The sequence below is a fragment of the Vespula vulgaris genome, chromosome 18, assembly GCF_905475345.1.
Source record: "Vespula vulgaris chromosome 18, iyVesVulg1.1, whole genome shotgun sequence".
Taxonomy (NCBI): Eukaryota; Metazoa; Arthropoda; class Insecta; order Hymenoptera; family Vespidae; genus Vespula; species Vespula vulgaris.
Genome location: NC_066603.1, coordinates 2,447,025 through 2,465,000, shown reverse-complemented (window position 1 = coordinate 2,465,000; position 17,976 = coordinate 2,447,025). Strand labels below are relative to the sequence as shown.

The 17,976-nt window shown below is 31.8% G+C and overlaps 1 protein-coding gene across 2 annotated transcripts in view; it reads left to right on the top strand.

Moving 5' to 3' along the window:
* The window catches only part of LOC127070398 (DNA-binding protein D-ETS-4-like), a 54,638-nt gene extending 36,662 nt beyond the window's left edge, over positions 1-17,976 (top strand). Inside the window, exons 2-6 of one of the 2 annotated variants that reach the window (XM_051008308.1) lie at positions 9,492-9,934; positions 10,109-10,971; positions 12,489-12,643; positions 16,520-16,694; positions 16,950-17,976. In XM_051008308.1, coding sequence (XP_050864265.1) covers positions 9,492-9,934; positions 10,109-10,971; positions 12,489-12,643; positions 16,520-16,694; positions 16,950-17,308 — 1,995 coding nt within the window. In that variant the 3' untranslated portion in view covers positions 17,309-17,976. Of the gene's footprint in view, positions 1-9,491; positions 9,935-10,108; positions 10,972-12,488; positions 12,644-16,519; positions 16,725-16,949 lie in introns of both variants that reach the window. The other variant, XM_051008307.1, reaches the window with a different exon arrangement.

The window sequence follows — 17,976 nt, the reverse complement described above, 5'->3', positions numbered from 1 at the left end:
TCTTTCTCTCTCTATTTCTATCTCTATCACTTTCCATTAATCTCAATCGAATTAATCGAAAAATAATAACAGGTTAGTTGTTGTAATAAAATTAGATCAACAAAAAGATAAGTAAACAAATAAAATTAAAATTAAATACAAATACATCGAACTTATAAAAAATTTATTGAATTTAATAAAATTAGATAAAAATACTTGGATTCAATCTATCCGGAAACGAATTCGAAGAAGATCGATCAATAAGGAGAAAAAGTAAATAGAAAGGAAAAGAAAAAACAAAATTAAAAAGAAAGAAAAAGAAACTCATTATAAAGAGAAAAAGAGAAAGACAAAAAGAGATAAAGAAAGAGAGAGAGAGAGAGAGACAGACTTAAAAGTTGTCGAGGAGGGAGGGGAGAAATGTTCGAAGAGGAGGAGTACAATCGTATCTTAGATACTAGTCAACTGTCATGGCGGTTACACGTGGTTTTGCCGGAGTTGAGAACGCACGCGTTCTCACGAACGAGTATCGAATCGATATATCGTACGTCTCGTTCGAGAGTTTCAATCGAATCATTTCGATCTACAATCCTATTATCCATAGTAATTCGTTTAATGTACTCGTTTCAACAACGTTTATTTATCGTATTTATTTATTTTTTTTCGTTATCCGCATTACGATATATTTTATCTATTATTCGTGCGTGTATGTATGTATATATGTATATTTGTACGTGCGTTTAAAGTTTTGTGATAATAATTATTGCAAACGGAAAAAAAATCGATCATCAAAGAAATAATGGCAGGTAACGATCTAATCGAAAAAATTAAAATACTTTTCGTTTGTGTGTGATTGTGCATGTGAGTGTCTGCGCATGTATCTGTATATAGATGTATATATATATATATATATATATATATATATATATATATATAAAATCATATATATAAGTCGTACGATTCATAATAGTTTTATAATAATTATGTAAAAAAATTGTTAGATAAATTTATTAGAACAATAATATAATCCATATATAAACGGTGATCCTATTATCAGTAATAATTATTATATACAATATATATATATAATTATGTGTATATGTAGTTTATTAATGAAAAAATAATTCTTTAACAAAAATTCTTCTCAATATCTTAATGATAATTTGTCCTCATTGATTATTTTTTTTTTATATCATGTACATAAATACACACACACACACACACACGTTCTTGCAACTTTTTTCTCTCCTTTCTTTTTCTTCTTTTTTTTCTATTCTTTCTTTTACAAACACGAGCTTGAAAGAAGAATCGAAATGAGATTAGCCTTGAAAAAATTTGAAGGAGTATATAATATAATATATAATATTGTCGCGCGCATAGAAATTAATTCCCCATTGCTCGAGCGTCGCGAGATTTGTGAGTAAAAAAAAAAAAAGAAAGAAAGAAAGAAAAAGAAGTACAATAAAAAAGAAAAAGAAAAAAATATTTCTCGAAGATGAGACAGCTCGAAAAGAGTTTTTACTATTCGAAAGATCGACCTTGTGGATCGAAGGATCTCCTCTTGTACGCACGTGCGATCGCAAATCCTTTTCTCTGTCTCTGTCTCTCTCTTTCTCTCTCTCTTTCTGTATCTGTCTTTCTCTGTCTTTTTCTTGTGTGTTATTTCGGTAGAGATCGAGAGACCGTTATAAACCAGTTGGAAGAGATCGACAGCGATCGCTTCGTTTCGTTTTTTTTTCTTTTTTTTTTTTCTTTTTTCATTTTATTTTTTATTTTTTCTCTCGTTGATCTCGATCTAGCTAGTTCAATATATTTGCGTGGGACGTGTTACCTCATATTAATTTTATTTGCACATATCTTTTTTTCTTTTTTTTTTATTTAATCATAATTTCGTTTTAAAAGTTTATATGATAATTATTTATTTCACGTATTTATATAAATGTATATGCATTATTATTATTGTTATTATTATTTATATATATATATATATTATCCGTGTATTCTTATAAATATTTTTCATTCTTTTCTCTCTCTCTCTCTCTCTCTCTAAATTTCTTTATTAACAAAAATTAAATATAAATGTACTCTCTGTCTTTCTTTCTTTCTATCTCTTTATCTCTTATTTGACAACTTCATTGTCAAATCTTCATCGTATAATGACTATATCGTATAATGACACGATCCAAATAAATAAAAAATGATGCATATACGTATTTATTTTATAAATATCTGGAGTAAAATTGATGATTATGACATAGAGAATTATAATTGATTCGATTTTCTAATACACACATACACGCACATATATATATATATATATATATATATATATATATATTTGTACGTAAGTCCAATCACGATATATATTGCATTTTGACATATGTATAAACATATTTAGCATTGGAACGAATTAATTACAGCTTTTACAATGGGATGCGATGGGAATCGAACGGAACTTCGTGTCTACACCGGTTCCGTTTATTATTAGCAAGGAAATTCCTCTCATAAATATTCTCAGTACTATTACTTGCTAATTTACGTCGATCTATTGTTACTATCATATATATTTGCGTACGTGTGTATATTGATGCGTTTGTATGCGTGTATGTATGCGTATATGACAGAGAAATAGAGAAATAGAGAGAGAGAGAGAGAGATAAAAGTACGAAAAAAGAAATTCTTCTATTGCATACTTGCACGTTTACTTATTTGTTTGAATTCTTGTTTGTTTTTTTCTTTGTTTTTTTTTTTATTTGTTTGTTTGTTTGTGTTTATCGGCTTGCATAAGTCTCGACCTTGTCTTACTATAAATATTCCATGAATGAGTATTTTTGAATTGTCTTGGATAGCTCTATGAATTTATTTTTTAATCACGATTATAATTTCAAGGTTGATTGTTCTGTATATATATAAAATAATAATAGTAATAATGATAAAAATATTATATAAATGATAGCGATACTCTAATACATTTATTTATGTATATATATATATGTGTGTGTGTATGCGTGTGTATATATTTCTTTTTTAATTTATTATACAATATGATATTTTTAATAGTAATAAATTTAATATTGTTATCATGATATTTAGCATATTAAATTATTGTATGAAATTAATAATAATAATAATAATAATATTAGATTTAATATAATAGTACAAAATATATGTACACACACACACACACATATATTATATTATAATCATATTTTATTATAAAGAAATTTCATATCTTAACATTATGTAATTTTCGATATTGAATTCAATTTTAATTCAATTCAATTCACACGCACGCACACATCCACACATGTACATAGACGGAATTCAAATTTTAGATATAATTAAATTTAGAATATAGGTTTGATTTTCTTTTTTTTTAATTAAACAATGAAATAATTAAAAATGCATACGTATTAAACATTCATAGAAGAATCACGAGTTCATTAAATATCTCATTCTCTTTCTCTCTTAAGAGAAAAGAAACTAGATAAGACTAATGCAATGACGAAGGTAGAACAAAAATGACATATCAGAGTAATCCTTTCGAAAGGTTCAAGAAGGATCGGCTGATATCGTCCTACGAATCGCGAATAAGTGCGTTGACCTTGAACCTCGCGTGCTCTTTGGTTCTTACCAAGGTCAACGAACTAATCGATCGAACGAAAAAGAAAAAGAAAGAAACAAAAAAAAACTTCCTCCGAATTTTAAAACTTCGATCGAGGAAAACACGAAAAGCAAAAAAGAAAAAAAAATAAAAGGAATACAAATAGAAATAGAATTGAGAAATAGAAATAGGTAGATCTATTAACTTCTTTTCCTTCTCTTCCTCTTCTTTTTTATCTTCAATCGTCACTTCAATACGAAACTTCATGAGATGGGAAGAGGTGAGAGAAATAAAAAAAAAAAAAAATAAATAAAAAAAGAAAGAAAGAAAGGACGAGGACACCACGAGTTTCATCGTAATTTATTTCATTTTAATTAATTAATTTTATTTTAATTCATTCATTAATTTATTTACTTTTAATTTCTTACAAACGATACAGAACGATCGAATTTTCATAAAACATTTACGAACAATGTAATCCGATATCATTTAAATATATTTCATTCGAGTTCTCTCTCTCTCTCTCTCTCTCTCTCTCTCTCTTCTCTTCCTGTTTGCTTTTCTGTCACCTTCTGTCTATGTATATGAGTATCTCTGTCTTTTTCTTTCTTTCTTATTCTTTGTATTCAAAGTAGGATGACTCGAATGCGTAACCGATCGACATCGTACGGTATCGTAACTGTATAAGAACTCGGGCTCCAAGATTAGCTTTAACATCACCGAATATAACACCGAGTAATATAATAATAATTTTCTATCGAATAATTTATTTAGTGTTATTCTCTTAGTTTTTTTTTCTATTTTCTTTTCTTTTTTTCTTTGTTTTGTTCTATCAATTTTGTATAACAAATATAGTAATAATAATAATTATTATTATAGTGGGTGAATAGATCGTGTGATTTTTTTTTTATCGATCATTTTACTGCAGAGATTATTATGATAAATATATATATACATATATACATGTGTGTAATAAGAAGTAATATTTAAATAAATAGTAATAAGGTATACTGTGGTAATGAATATATTATAGAATATGATATATAAATATTTGATATACAAAGTATTATTGCTTATATAATATTATTCTGCTTACCATATATTAATATTAATAATATATATATATATATATATATATATATTATAATGTGTAATATATTATTCAATATAATAAATGTAATGATCATTTACATACAGTTTTGTGTTTGAATATTACAAGTATTATATTATATATTTTATATAACATAAAAGTCAGAATATTATTTATTTAATTAACATTTTTTTAATCGTTCTCACTTTATCGTTACGATTTAATTTCTACGAAAATGTCATGGCGAACGGCACAAAGTTCAACATCGTTTATTGCAACATTTTACTCGTTTAATGATAATCCCGTTATTTTAAAAGAGTTACTTCGTATATCTATATAATTATTTTACATACTTTTATTTTGTCTTTTTTTGTTCTTGTTTCATACCTCTCTCTCTCTCTCTCTCTCTCTCTCTCTCTCTCTCTTTGCCTCTCTTTTTCTGTTTTTTTATTAATTATTAACAACTCATTTTTTGTATATATTATATATATGTATATATATATATCTTTCTAAAGATAAATATTATGGATAATTAATTAGTATATTCTTAAGATAAATATTACGATCTATAATATTTTAATAGGTAATATAAAATTATTTATTTATTTTGTATTAAGATAAAAAATAAATAAATAAATAAAAATTCGATCGCGATGACGTATTAGAGTAAAAGAGTGAGATAAATACACACACACACACACACACATACATATAGAGAGAGACAAATCTATAAAACACGATTCGTATTTTTGGTATATTTATTCAGCTTGTGCGAAGAAAATCTAATATAGATGAATTTAGGTTACGGATTTATAATCGTCGTCACATCCACCTACTCCATTTTAAATATGATATCTCTTAAAATCTTAAGATCGATAAAGATCATCGATATATAAAAGAACGTATATATACAATTTCGATTAAATTTTCTGTCAAATTATTTCCGATCGAAATTAAAACGATTCTAAACGATTTCTTATCTTTATTCGGAATCGACAGTTAATACAAGATTTACTCTTGATCGGCTCACCGATGAAATTCAATATAAGATACTGCATCGTTTCGATTGCCTGATGACGTCAATAAAACTGGTCTCCCAAAGAAAGAAAAAATGATAAGAAGAAGAAAAGAAGGAAAAATAAAAAACAAAGAAAAAAAGAAGAAGAAGGAGAAGAAGAGAAAGAACACAATTTATTTTCATCGGATATCAAACTTCATCAAAAAGGAAAAAACAATAAAATATTGAATGTGTAAATAAATGGATAGATAATATTATATATAAAAAAGAAGATACATATGTAACAATCTACAATTGATTTCTCTCACAATCTCTCTTTTTCTCTTTCTATCTCTTACACATCATCGATCAGATTTAAATTCCTTGGTTCTTTTGAAATATAAAAATGCCATTATAAAAGATAAATAAAATCGAAACAAAAATAATATAGATTACGATAGATGTAAAGAACGAAATAGAAGGAAATAAAACGAAATTAATTAAAACCGCGGAACAGTGGATACAAAGTAAAACGATATTACGATAGATAAGAAACGGAATAAAAAGAAATAATAAAAATAAAAGAAACGCAAAGTAACCCGTAACAACGCTTAAATTTTCGTAAACATAGATTATAAAAATTATCTGAACGTTTATTTGAAAGAAATATATATACATATATATATATATAGAAAGAACATGGTATGGATGGGATAGAGAGAGAGAGAGAAAGAAAGAGAAAGAAGGATAAATGGATAAAGGATAATGAATAATAGGTAAATATGGATAAGATGAAACAGACTATCGAATGAAATAGAATTCTAAATGCATAGAAGCTGCTTCTTTTGTTCCCATGTTGTTACATTCGCGATAGTAAACTCTATAAATGTATGTATTATATATTTGTAAAGGTTTTACAATGTAGTGTATATGTAAGACTATGGGGTCCATCGAGTCTTTACGAGTATCTCTCTCTCTCTCTCTTTCTCTCTCTCTCTCTTTCTCTCTCTTTCTCTTTCTACAAGACAGAAGAAGAGTCAAGAGTCTTGCAAGATGCCACGAGTCTCGTTGTGTTGGTATAATCGTTTATTTCGCGTCGACCTTTGCAGGGCACTACGTCAAAATGTCAGACGCGACCCCGCCTGAGAGGGAGAGAGAGAGAGAGAGAGAGAGAGAAATAGAGATAGATAGAGATAGAAAAAGAGAGAGAGAGAGAGAGAGAGAAAGAGAGAGAGAGAGAGAGAGATATGGTAGGGAAGATGCACTGGGAACGTTGTAATGGGCTTACAAAGCGTAACAAACTGATGCGAGGTCAAACACACGACGGGCAATAAACACACCGAAAGACAAATGGGCCCTTAAGGTGCACCACACTAAGAGAAAGATAGATATATATATATATATATGTATGCGTGTGTGTATGTATATTTGTATATGTATATATATATATAGAAATCTAGATATATAGATATATAGTACGCGAATATGCTTGCCCTTTTCCGTCCCTTCTGGCGATACTTTGGAAAAAAGGGTTGGGTACTTTGCTTTCTTACATTTTTCATATATATATGTATGTATGTATGTATTATATATATACATTTATTCATACATACTTTGTATACATACATATATATGTATGTATGTATGTGTATGTATATCTATAAATAATACATATTGCTTTGGACGCGTGGGGTGTACGATTATCGACGATTTTTGCCAAATAACGAGGTATCGTAATATAAAGAGAAAAAAGCGATAAGATAATAGATAATAAAGATGGTTGCATTGTTTAAAAAAAAAAAGAAAAGAAGAAATAAGAGAAAGAAAAAGAAAAAAGAAAAGAGAACGAGAGACAAAGAAAGAAAGAAAGAGAGAGAGAGAGGGAGGAAGAAAATAAATAATTAAAAAAGAAGAGGAAAAGGAATCGCTAAAAAGTAAGAAAAAAGAAAACAACTCGCGAAAGATCAGCTATCAGAGATAACGGTATCGAGGAATTACGAGATAAAGAGAAAGAAGATAGATAGAGACAGAAAGAAAGAAAAATATTACAAAAAAGAAAACGAAGAAAGAAATTATGAACAACGATTTCAATCGACGAAACGAATTAAAATAAAAGAAGCAATGAAATTGATTTAACGCCAGGTTTCTTTGTATGTGCGACAGAGAGAGAGACAGATAGAGAAAGAGAGAGAGAGAAAAAAAAAAGAAAAAAAAATAGAGAGAGAAAGAGAGAGAAACGAGGCGCGAGGTCAGACGCGCTCGTGCGACAGGCAATAAACGCGTTGAGAGATAAATGGGCCTTTAACTTTACCCCCTCCCTCCTTACACCCTTACCTCTTACACCCTCACTCTACCTTCTTCCAACTCGACTACATCACCCCCACTACTAAGAGGCCCACTCTACTACCTTTCGGGCCCCTCTTCTTCCTTTGGCTAACAAACTGTGTTCATTTTCATCTTGATATTCTCCTTAGCACGATGGCGTTGTGCTAACATCGTATCATCAGCGTTAACGCATAAATCTAATACCCTCCCCTTGCTTGCTACCATCGTCACTTAGTACCACGTTCATCAATACCAGTATCATCGTCGTTATCATCGTCATCATTTTGATCATCATCATCATCATCATCATCGTCGTCGTCGTCGTCGTCGTCGTCGTCATTGTCGTCGTTATTATCATCGTCGTCATCATTTACCTCTTTTTATATACAGCGAAATGTTTTAAGTTTGTTTCGGGATGGATTTGTACGACGATGAATTTCGAGAAAGTGTGGACAATTTTTGTTTTCTTTTCTGTCAGTATTCGATTTTGTTTCATTTTTTTTTTTTTGGTTATGTTTGTATATTTATGTATGTAGTTCGTTATGTGCGCGTATGTATGTATATTAATTGGTTCGTTAATGTATAATTGGTGGTTAATGTATAATAGTATTGCATTATGTACGTGTGTATTATGAAATATTTTTATACGGGTGGTATGTATAGATTTATTCAGTTTTGTTAATTCTGATGAATGTAAGTATATATCAAATATATACATATATGTATGTATATACATATTATAGATACATATGTCTTTGATATATATGTATATGTATATATATATATATAGATATAGATATATATTCGCAAGATTGATTAGGATCATTTCCTTCTAAAGAATTGAACCATAATAAATCTAAAACTCGTGTCCTGTCGCTCGAGGTAAGCAATAAAGAGACAAGGTATGGTAGATAAACGAGGCCCTTAACTCGAACAAGAACAACTAAAGAATTATTTCGAACCTAGAGACAGACAAGCAAGAAGAGAGAAATAGAGAGAGAAGGTTCCCTGTTAATCTCTCTTTTTAAAAGTCATCAAATATGAAAGACATTTACGAGAAACGCGTTATCGTGGTGAAATCGATTCCCCTCTATATAATAACAAAATAAGGAACATAAACAGGATTTTGCAATCTCTTACATTCGTTTGCAACGATACTACAGCCAAATATATCCGTTTCTAATGATATCACGATTCAATACATATATAACAATACCAAATTCGATTCGAATTATAATATAAATAAAATATTTAAAAAAAAAAAAAAAGACTGGTAGACCTGGAGTCACCAGTTTATATATTTATATTCAAAGATGAAAGAAAGAGAAGTGAATTAAGAAATCAATTAACTTTTTTCAGTTTTGAATAAGTTGAGAGCCGATCATGAATTGTTTTAAACGCAAGCAATTAAAAGTTTAACGCATTCAGATAAATAAACATTAATCACAGATAAAAAGTCAATTATAAGATATAAAAATCATTTGATGGTTTTTCAGATGCCGCAAACAGTGCCTTCAGCGGCTGGCTATTCGCCGTCGTTCGATTACAGTACCTTTCAATTCGATTTGTCTCTTCTTCCTGATGATTACGGGATCGGTGGTAATGGTCAGAACAATTTAAAGCCAACCCAGATAAAACAGGAAGCTTGCTCGCCACGTCCTTGTTCACCGATAACGCAGACTCAAAAAATAACAACAACAACAACAACGACGACAAATTATCCAAGTCCGGCATATACCGGTACCGGACCCTGCGAGTTACCATTGTCGCCAAATTATTCACACGAAAATTCACCAGGATATCCAACGAGTCCTTATTACGTACCAAGAAGTCCCCAAAGTGCACAATTTTATCCGACCAGTCCTGAACCCCCATCGAGCAAACAACCGATCAAAAGAGAGAAGAGTCTCGACCTGCTTGCAATTCTTCAAGAATCCAGGTAAACAAAAAAAATAAATAAATAAATAGAAAAATAAAAAATAAAAAAAAAATGATCGATCATAATCGAGTGTCGTTAAATAATTACTAATAATCTCTAGATACGAAATTAACAAGTGCCATGTTGAATATCAAAAGATAATTAGATAGATATCGTACTGTTCAATATTTCCAGACTCTTGGCCGAGAGTCTAGGATATCGTGAAGATTCGACGGATTGCACGGTACCTTGTACACCGCCTAGAACCGAGGAGGACATTTACAATAGCTTGGACGCTGATTTTTTTGCTAAGAAAGAGGACACCAGTACAGTCCAAGGTCAACATCCCTTGCTCAAAGAGATTCTTTTCAAGGAGGAGCCACGTTCAGCTACCAACAGTGTTTGCAGTAACTCTCCTTCTTCCTCCTCATCCTCCTCGTCGTCATCGTCGTCGTCATCGTCATCATCGTCATCATCGTCGTCATCGTCATCTTCCTCTTCTTCCTCTTCTTCTTCTTCTTCTTCTTCTTCATCTTCGTTATCGTTATCGTTAGCGTTATCGTCATCGTCGTTGTCGTCATCGTCATCATCCTCGTCGTCATCGTCATCGTCGACTGCTTCGTCCTCGCCAGGACCTATCGAGTACGAAAGCACGTCGCCATTACGCGAGTTACTCTTCAAAGGTGTCAGAAAGGACTTCATCAACAATCTCCATCAACAAAGTTCATCGACTAAAATCAATCAACCAAAAATAGAGAGGCACCAGGACTTAACAAGGAGCAATCCACTCGAGAAGGAAGAAGAATTGTTCAAGGATACTGAGAAAAGTGATCATCAATTACTTCGTGAGGTATTACGCGATACGAGCTTTCAAAGGAAATACAATTTGAGACCGGTAGATCTTGGTGGAGTTGGTACTGGTTTCGTCGAGGACATGGAGTCTGGTGAATGTGTCGGTGATCTGGCAAGAGAACAGATTGAACCAGTCCTTAGCCTTGCGATTCAACAACTACAGAAGGACTTTGACAATACTTGCGTTGCTTTGGGTATTCATCCTGGTGAGTTGATCAAACTTTCACTATCTCTCTCTCTCTCTCTCTCTCTCTTTCTCTCTCTCTCGTTCTCTCTTTTATTTTATCTCTTTTCTAAATAACTTTCGATAAGACAATATCATTGATCTCTCTCAAAACACATTTCACCGTTTACGTATTTTACCATATAACATACTTCCGTAATTATTAACACCTATCGATATTTATAAATCATAACCGAGGTATAATGAGATTCACTTTAATCGATCATAAAACCATCAAGAAAGAAAAAGAATTACAACTATTAATAATATCACCAATTCGATGTTGGCGATAGGAGAAAAAAAAAAGAAAGAGAAAAAAAGAGGAAGTAAATAAATACCATTCGTATATAATAAGATATATCCTTGACTATTAATTAGAATTATCAGGCTGTTCAAAAGTATTTATTTAATGATCACATATGATCTACCGATCGACCGACCGACCGATCGATCGATCGATCGATCGATCGAGTCCACTCGCTACCTTGCCGCGGGCGAGGATTCTTAACTTATGGTTACCTATGTAGCTTAGCTTAGCTAAGCTAGCTAACGTAAGTTGTTTACCAGACTAGCTGGTTGGCTTAGCTACGTTAGCTAGCTAAATGGCTAACTAGTTAACCAGTGAGAGAGTCTCCTCGTGAAATCTTTTCGATGCACGCGACCGGTTACCCTATTAGTTCGTTCTCAGAGGCACAATATGATGTCACGTTTCGAATAAATTACCTAGTCACGCGCCAGATACTTGTGTGCTTTCACGTTGAGGTTACGAAATTTCGGTTCTCTCTTCAAGGTCACTACACTTTCCGTTCATATTTTACGTCGTATACTGATAGAACTACTACGAAACTACTTGTTTGTATCTTTCTATCTCTTTTTTTTTCTTTCTCTCTCTCTCTCTCTCTCTCTGTCTGTCTAACTCTATCTATTTCTATTTCTATTTTTATCTTTTTCTTTTTTTTCTCTCCTTGTTTTTTTTTACTTTCGAGATTATGAAACTAAGTTCACGTATCATTTTTTCGAGGTATTATCAATGCTCGGTATCAGGAGTGACCCGTTTCTAACCAAGTTCTAATTTTTATTCAAAATTGGCTTGATCTTTCAGATTGGTTTTATTTTTGATATTATTTATTTATTATGTTTCATAATATTTCAAAACCAACAGACATATATATACATATATATATATATATATATATATATATATATATATATATATATATATCTGTCTTTCATCAATGATATTAAATTTAAAATAGAAACAATTGTTTAGTATGTTTTCGATAAAAAAATAATTTGTCATTATTATCATTGAAACTAATACTAATATTTAAATCTAAATCGTAGAATCATCAGAAATAACGATTCAAAGAATTTCCGAAAAATTCGATCGATCGATAAATCAATATCGATTCTCGATCGTTTTATTGTAATTTCCGAGAAATGATATTGTCTTTTCTTTTTTAATACGATTCGTCGAAAATGTTTTGATTTATCGTTTAGAACCTAGACGTTGGAGTGCTGCCGACGTTGCTGCTTGGGTGCAATGGGCAAGAAGACAATTGCAATTACCTTCGGTGCCCTTGGAAAGTTTCAACGTGGATGGCGCAACTTTGGCATCCCTAACTGAGGAAGAGTTCTGTCAAAGAGCACCGCAGGTAAGGGAGGAAGAGATGTTTCTTTTCTGAAAGAATTTAAAAGGAGAATTAAAAAATACCAAGAACTTTCATCGGAGTACCGTTACGAGCAATCCTCGTCGTATCTTTAGGGCAACCTTCAAAACTCATCCAAAAATTCCGTTCGAATGAGACGTAACTTGATTGGAACTTGAGACTTATTCTAACAAAGTGAAATTTTTATGGCGATTCGTAGAAACGATTATTTTACCTCTAAATCCAGGAAATCGTTTTACGAAAGAGATTAAAAAAGAAAAATATTTGCCTGTTAACCTAGGCCACTTTAGCAACGTGTACTCTCGTTGTCGTTTGTTCATTCTTCTTATTTTTTATTTAATCGTTTTGTTCTTAATGTTGATTATTAATTTTTGTTGTCGTTTCTTCTTCTTCTTCTTCTTCTTCTTCTTTTTTTTTTTTTTTTAATATCGATCGCGAATCTTAATCCACGCGTAATCTCGGATCCTCGGATTCAACGACAGATCGAAAAATTTATTTAAAAAAAAAAATAATCAAGAATAGAGTTCCAAGAATTTAAAGAGATCTTAAAGATATGATCGATTAAATTAAATATCTTATTAAAACCGGAGAATCGTTCTGCGAGCAATAATAATATCGGACGAATGAAACCAAGAAAGAATTTGTCTGTTAACGTCGTTTACTTTCGCAACGTCTGTTACAGCAATAGTTTCCTATTTAGCTAGTTAACTTTATCTTTTTTTTTCATTTCTTTTTTCTTTCTTTTTTTTCTTGATATCAATCCTTGATAAACGAAGCAGCGATCTAATATCTTTTTTTTTTTTTCGAATTCTTCTCGAGATCGCAGAATTGGACAATATACGTCAGGAACGTTATCCGTGAATTGCGATGCGAGCGAGATGATTAAAAAAAAAAAAAAAAAGAAGAAAAGAAGTCTCGAAATTTCTAAAGTCGATATTATCGATGGATATTATCTTTGCAAAAGAAAAAAAAATAATAATAATACAAAGAACGTGGACCATCAACTCGTTCGTTTTAATCGCATGAAAAAGTACAGTTATCAAATCTTATTAACGTTATCAAAGTTGCCAAGATTACTTTTTACAGGGTCATACAGAGGTTACCGTCTAATCGATTCTTACAAAGAAAAGAATGATCTCGTAATTACATGTTCTCTCTCTCTATATATCGCGGTTTCTTTCTTTTAGCTGGTAAACGTTTTAATATCTTGTTGATATTACGAGGTTATGGACCTGCGTAGTCTTATCAGTCCAAAACTGACCATTAAATTTTTAAGTCGACAAACGGATCGTCTTTCTTTTCTATTTATTTATCACTTTTCACTTTTTCTCTTTCCTCCGTTATCCCAGAGACAAAGAGATAAAAAATGAAACAACGATAAAAAATTATGAAAAATTTGCTCGAATCTGATCGATGATACATGTACGTAACATAATCGATATTTTTCGAAGAACAATTGTTCTTTGTACATATTTAAACACACACAATCACACACATTTATATATTATATCGGAACAATTCTCTTCTTTCGTAGCAACAGTGCAATGTCGAGAAACGTTCTCTCGTGGCCGGCACAAGGTCCGGTGAAAGTGAATTTCCTGGAAAGCAACGTGCGTCTCCGTGCGCGTTCTTTCCGTGTAATCTGCGCTCTCCTTATGTACCTGGTGGTGTGCAATACTTAGCCAACATGACTAAGCAGGAGACGCTCTAATAATATACTCATCTCGTTCGTTGCTATAATATTTGTAAATAATGTTTAAAAAGCAAGAGAAAAAAAAATCAATCAGCAAGATATCCTTCGAAAGACGATTCGACCGATAGTATTGAGTTAACGTATTATTTACGATCTTTATTATCCATCATTATCATCAACATTATCATCGTTATTAATAATAATAAAATATTCAAAGAAAACTATTACCTATATCAATTTATTGATAAAATTCCTAGATAAACGTTCTCGATCGATTACAACGAAAATTCTTTAACATTGACTCATCAAGATTGCTCGATAATATAACAACTAAATACTTACTCGCTCACTAACTCACTCATCTATATCCAGTCTGTACATTTGCCCAAAAAATAAATCCCAATCGCTTATATATCAACTTAGATTCTTATAGCATTGATTCATCGAAACATACATTAGATCTACATCGTCCTAACGATCATCATCATCATCATCATCATCATCATTATCATAATCGTCGTCATCGTCAACATTCTCAACGAATATATAAGAGAACAGCTTCCCTATGTACTCGTATCGATTCGCGGAAGATTTCGAAAGAGATCGATGCACCGGTACACCCATACATATATCTACTTACATATACATTCGCATATATATACATATATATATATACTTGCATATACACAGTTACTACTTACACTGACTCAAGAAACTCTGTTAGGGCAGAGCGCATAACTGCACCCAAGGTGCTCTCTCTCTCTCTCTCTCTCTCTCTCTCTCTCTCTCTCTTTCTCTCTCTTTCTCTTTCTCTGACTCGGTATGGTATCTTCCGATTGGTCTTTACCTACGTACTCGACCAATCCGATTGGTTGAGCTCTTCGAACGATTCGCAAAAGTAGGTCAACGGCTCTGGCGTTACCCGAATGCCTTCTGACTGTGCTTTGCCCGAGTCTTCGCATCGACATCACAGCTTTCCTACTAACTCTTCTTCTCCTTCTCTGTCTCTTTCTCCTCCTCCTCCTTCTCCTCCTTCTCCTCCTTCTCCTTCACCTCCTTCTCTTTCTTCTCCTCATCCTCTTCTTTCACCTAACTTCAGTAACATCGCGAACAACAAGCCGCTTTCTCTTCTCTCTTTCTCTCAAAAGCCACAACGCTAGTTCAAGCTAAGAGCAACGGCCTACAGACTCCAATAAGGAATTCTAACGCGTGTCTCTTAGTTATTTCCTTCCGTATTTTTCGATCTTTTATTTCTTTTGAATCTTCTTCTCTATTAATCTCTTTTTTTCTCATCCACCTTCCCCTTTTTTCTTTCTTTTCTTCACTTCTTGTTTGTATCTTCATTCTATTTCTCCTTCTATTTCTTTCTTGTGTCTTCTTTGTCGCATTCTTTCTTTTTTTCTTTTTGTTTGATTGATATTTAAATATTAGATTTGAGTTTAAACGAATCGTTCGATTACTCGTCGTAATTTACGAGGTTTTTTATTAAATAAGTTTCCGTTGGAACGATCGATCGGTCATCGACAGGATTATCTTGGTTTGTATTGTTAGGTTTGAATTTCTTTAGGTTTTTATAGTTGCGATATCGTTAGAGATATTTTGTGCAAGAAGTATATATATATATATATATATATATATATATATATATATTTGGTTACGAAGCTCGATAATATTTTATTTTACCCTCCGTAGATTTCCTAACAAATATCGTTCTTACGTTCGAACATTCTGAAACTCGATTTATTCGAGAATTAAATTAAATTTAACTAAATTAAAAAAAAAAAAAAAGTAAAGTAAAAAAAAAACATACAGTATTATCATAAAAAAAGAATTAGAAAATCTTTCGAACGATAATCCACTTGACCCGTATATCGTTATTCAATATCAATTTCATCATTTTTGAAAAAGAGTTGAGTCCTTCAGCCTTTTTAGAAAAGAAATCTAGCGAATAAATTTATGATAAGTACTCGTTAACCCTCATCTAATCATTGAAGCGAAATTGATCTATCTCGTTTTACAAAGAAAATTTAATCGCTAGATTTCATAACCACCCTGACATTTTCTTTTTTTTCTTTTTTTGGAACATTATATTTACATATATAAGTGTGTACGTGTATAAAAATTTCTCTAATCGTTGACTCACAGAATTTGTTATGATAACGTTTCAGTGCGGCGGTATGTTACACGCGCAATTAGAAATTTGGAAAGCCGCGGTCGAGGAATCACCTAGGAATACATTGGCGGCATCTTGGAGTCCAGCTGGTGTAGTACAAACACCGGTCAATCCTGTAACAACTACTCCGTCTTCTGCCGTTGTCAATGTTAACTCTGTCAACGTCAAAGGTTCGACTTGTACAATTGATTTCTCCGACGGTAAGACATGTCAAAGAAAAAAAATATATATATATACATATACATACATCACATACATTTTGCTCGATTAAAAAAAAAAAAAGAAAAAGAAGCTTACGATCGAAACTAAGATGATCGACGATAATTTGGATATTGGAAAAAAAAAATATTTAAAAAGAAATATAACACGAGACGACATTCGAAATTCTTTTTTTGTGAGTCCTCAGGCAAAACTAATTCTTTCAGACGAGGATGACGATTGCAGTAATGGTCAAACAGGTAACAACGTTAATGGTACCAGTCCACCTGGTAAAATGCGAAATGGTGGTTCCCATATTCACCTTTGGCAATTCCTAAAAGAACTACTACAGAGTCCAGGCGTCCATGGTTCCTGTATACGTTGGTTGGATCGCGGAAAAGGTGTTTTCAAAATCGAAGACTCGGTTAGGGTTGCTAGGCTTTGGGGTAAACGTAAGAATCGTCCTGCGATGAATTACGACAAGCTTAGCCGTAGTATTAGGCAATATTACAAAAAGGGTATCATGAAGAAAACTGAACGTAGCCAGAGACTGGTTTATCAATTTTGTCATCCTTACTGTCTTTGAAAAAAAAGAAAGAAGAAAAGAAGGAAGGGAAGGAAAGAAAAGGAAAGAAGATAAAGGGATAAGAAAGACACGAAAAACAAGTAAAAAAGAAAAAAGAAATACAAAACAAATACGATACAATACAATGCAAACGAACAAAAAACGAATAACACAAGTTAGTTCGTATTTGAAGGAAAAGGGTAAAAAGGGGGTAGGAGAGAGGGAGATAAAATAAAAAAAACAAAGGGTAGAAAGACAAACAGGGTTACATATAATAGATATGTGTATATATACATACATACATATATATATATATATACACACACATATATTAGAAACGACCTCCGTCTTTTTCTACGTGCGAATCCGTCCGAACGATCGTTTTCTTCACTTCGTCGTCCCAATTAAAAACTAATTAGAAAGCTTCCCCATATATCTGTTTATCTCTGTGCTGCTATTTTGTTCGTATGGTTCTGTATATGTGGGTTCTCTTTTTGTGTCTGTGTCGAAAAAAGAATTAGTACGGAGGTCGATAATGGGTATGAATAAAATAAAAACGAAACAAAAAAAGCAAAATTAAAAATGATACACAAACACGTATATATACATATATATATATATAAACATATACACATATATATATATGATGATGATAATGATAATGATGATGATGATATCGATGATAGGAA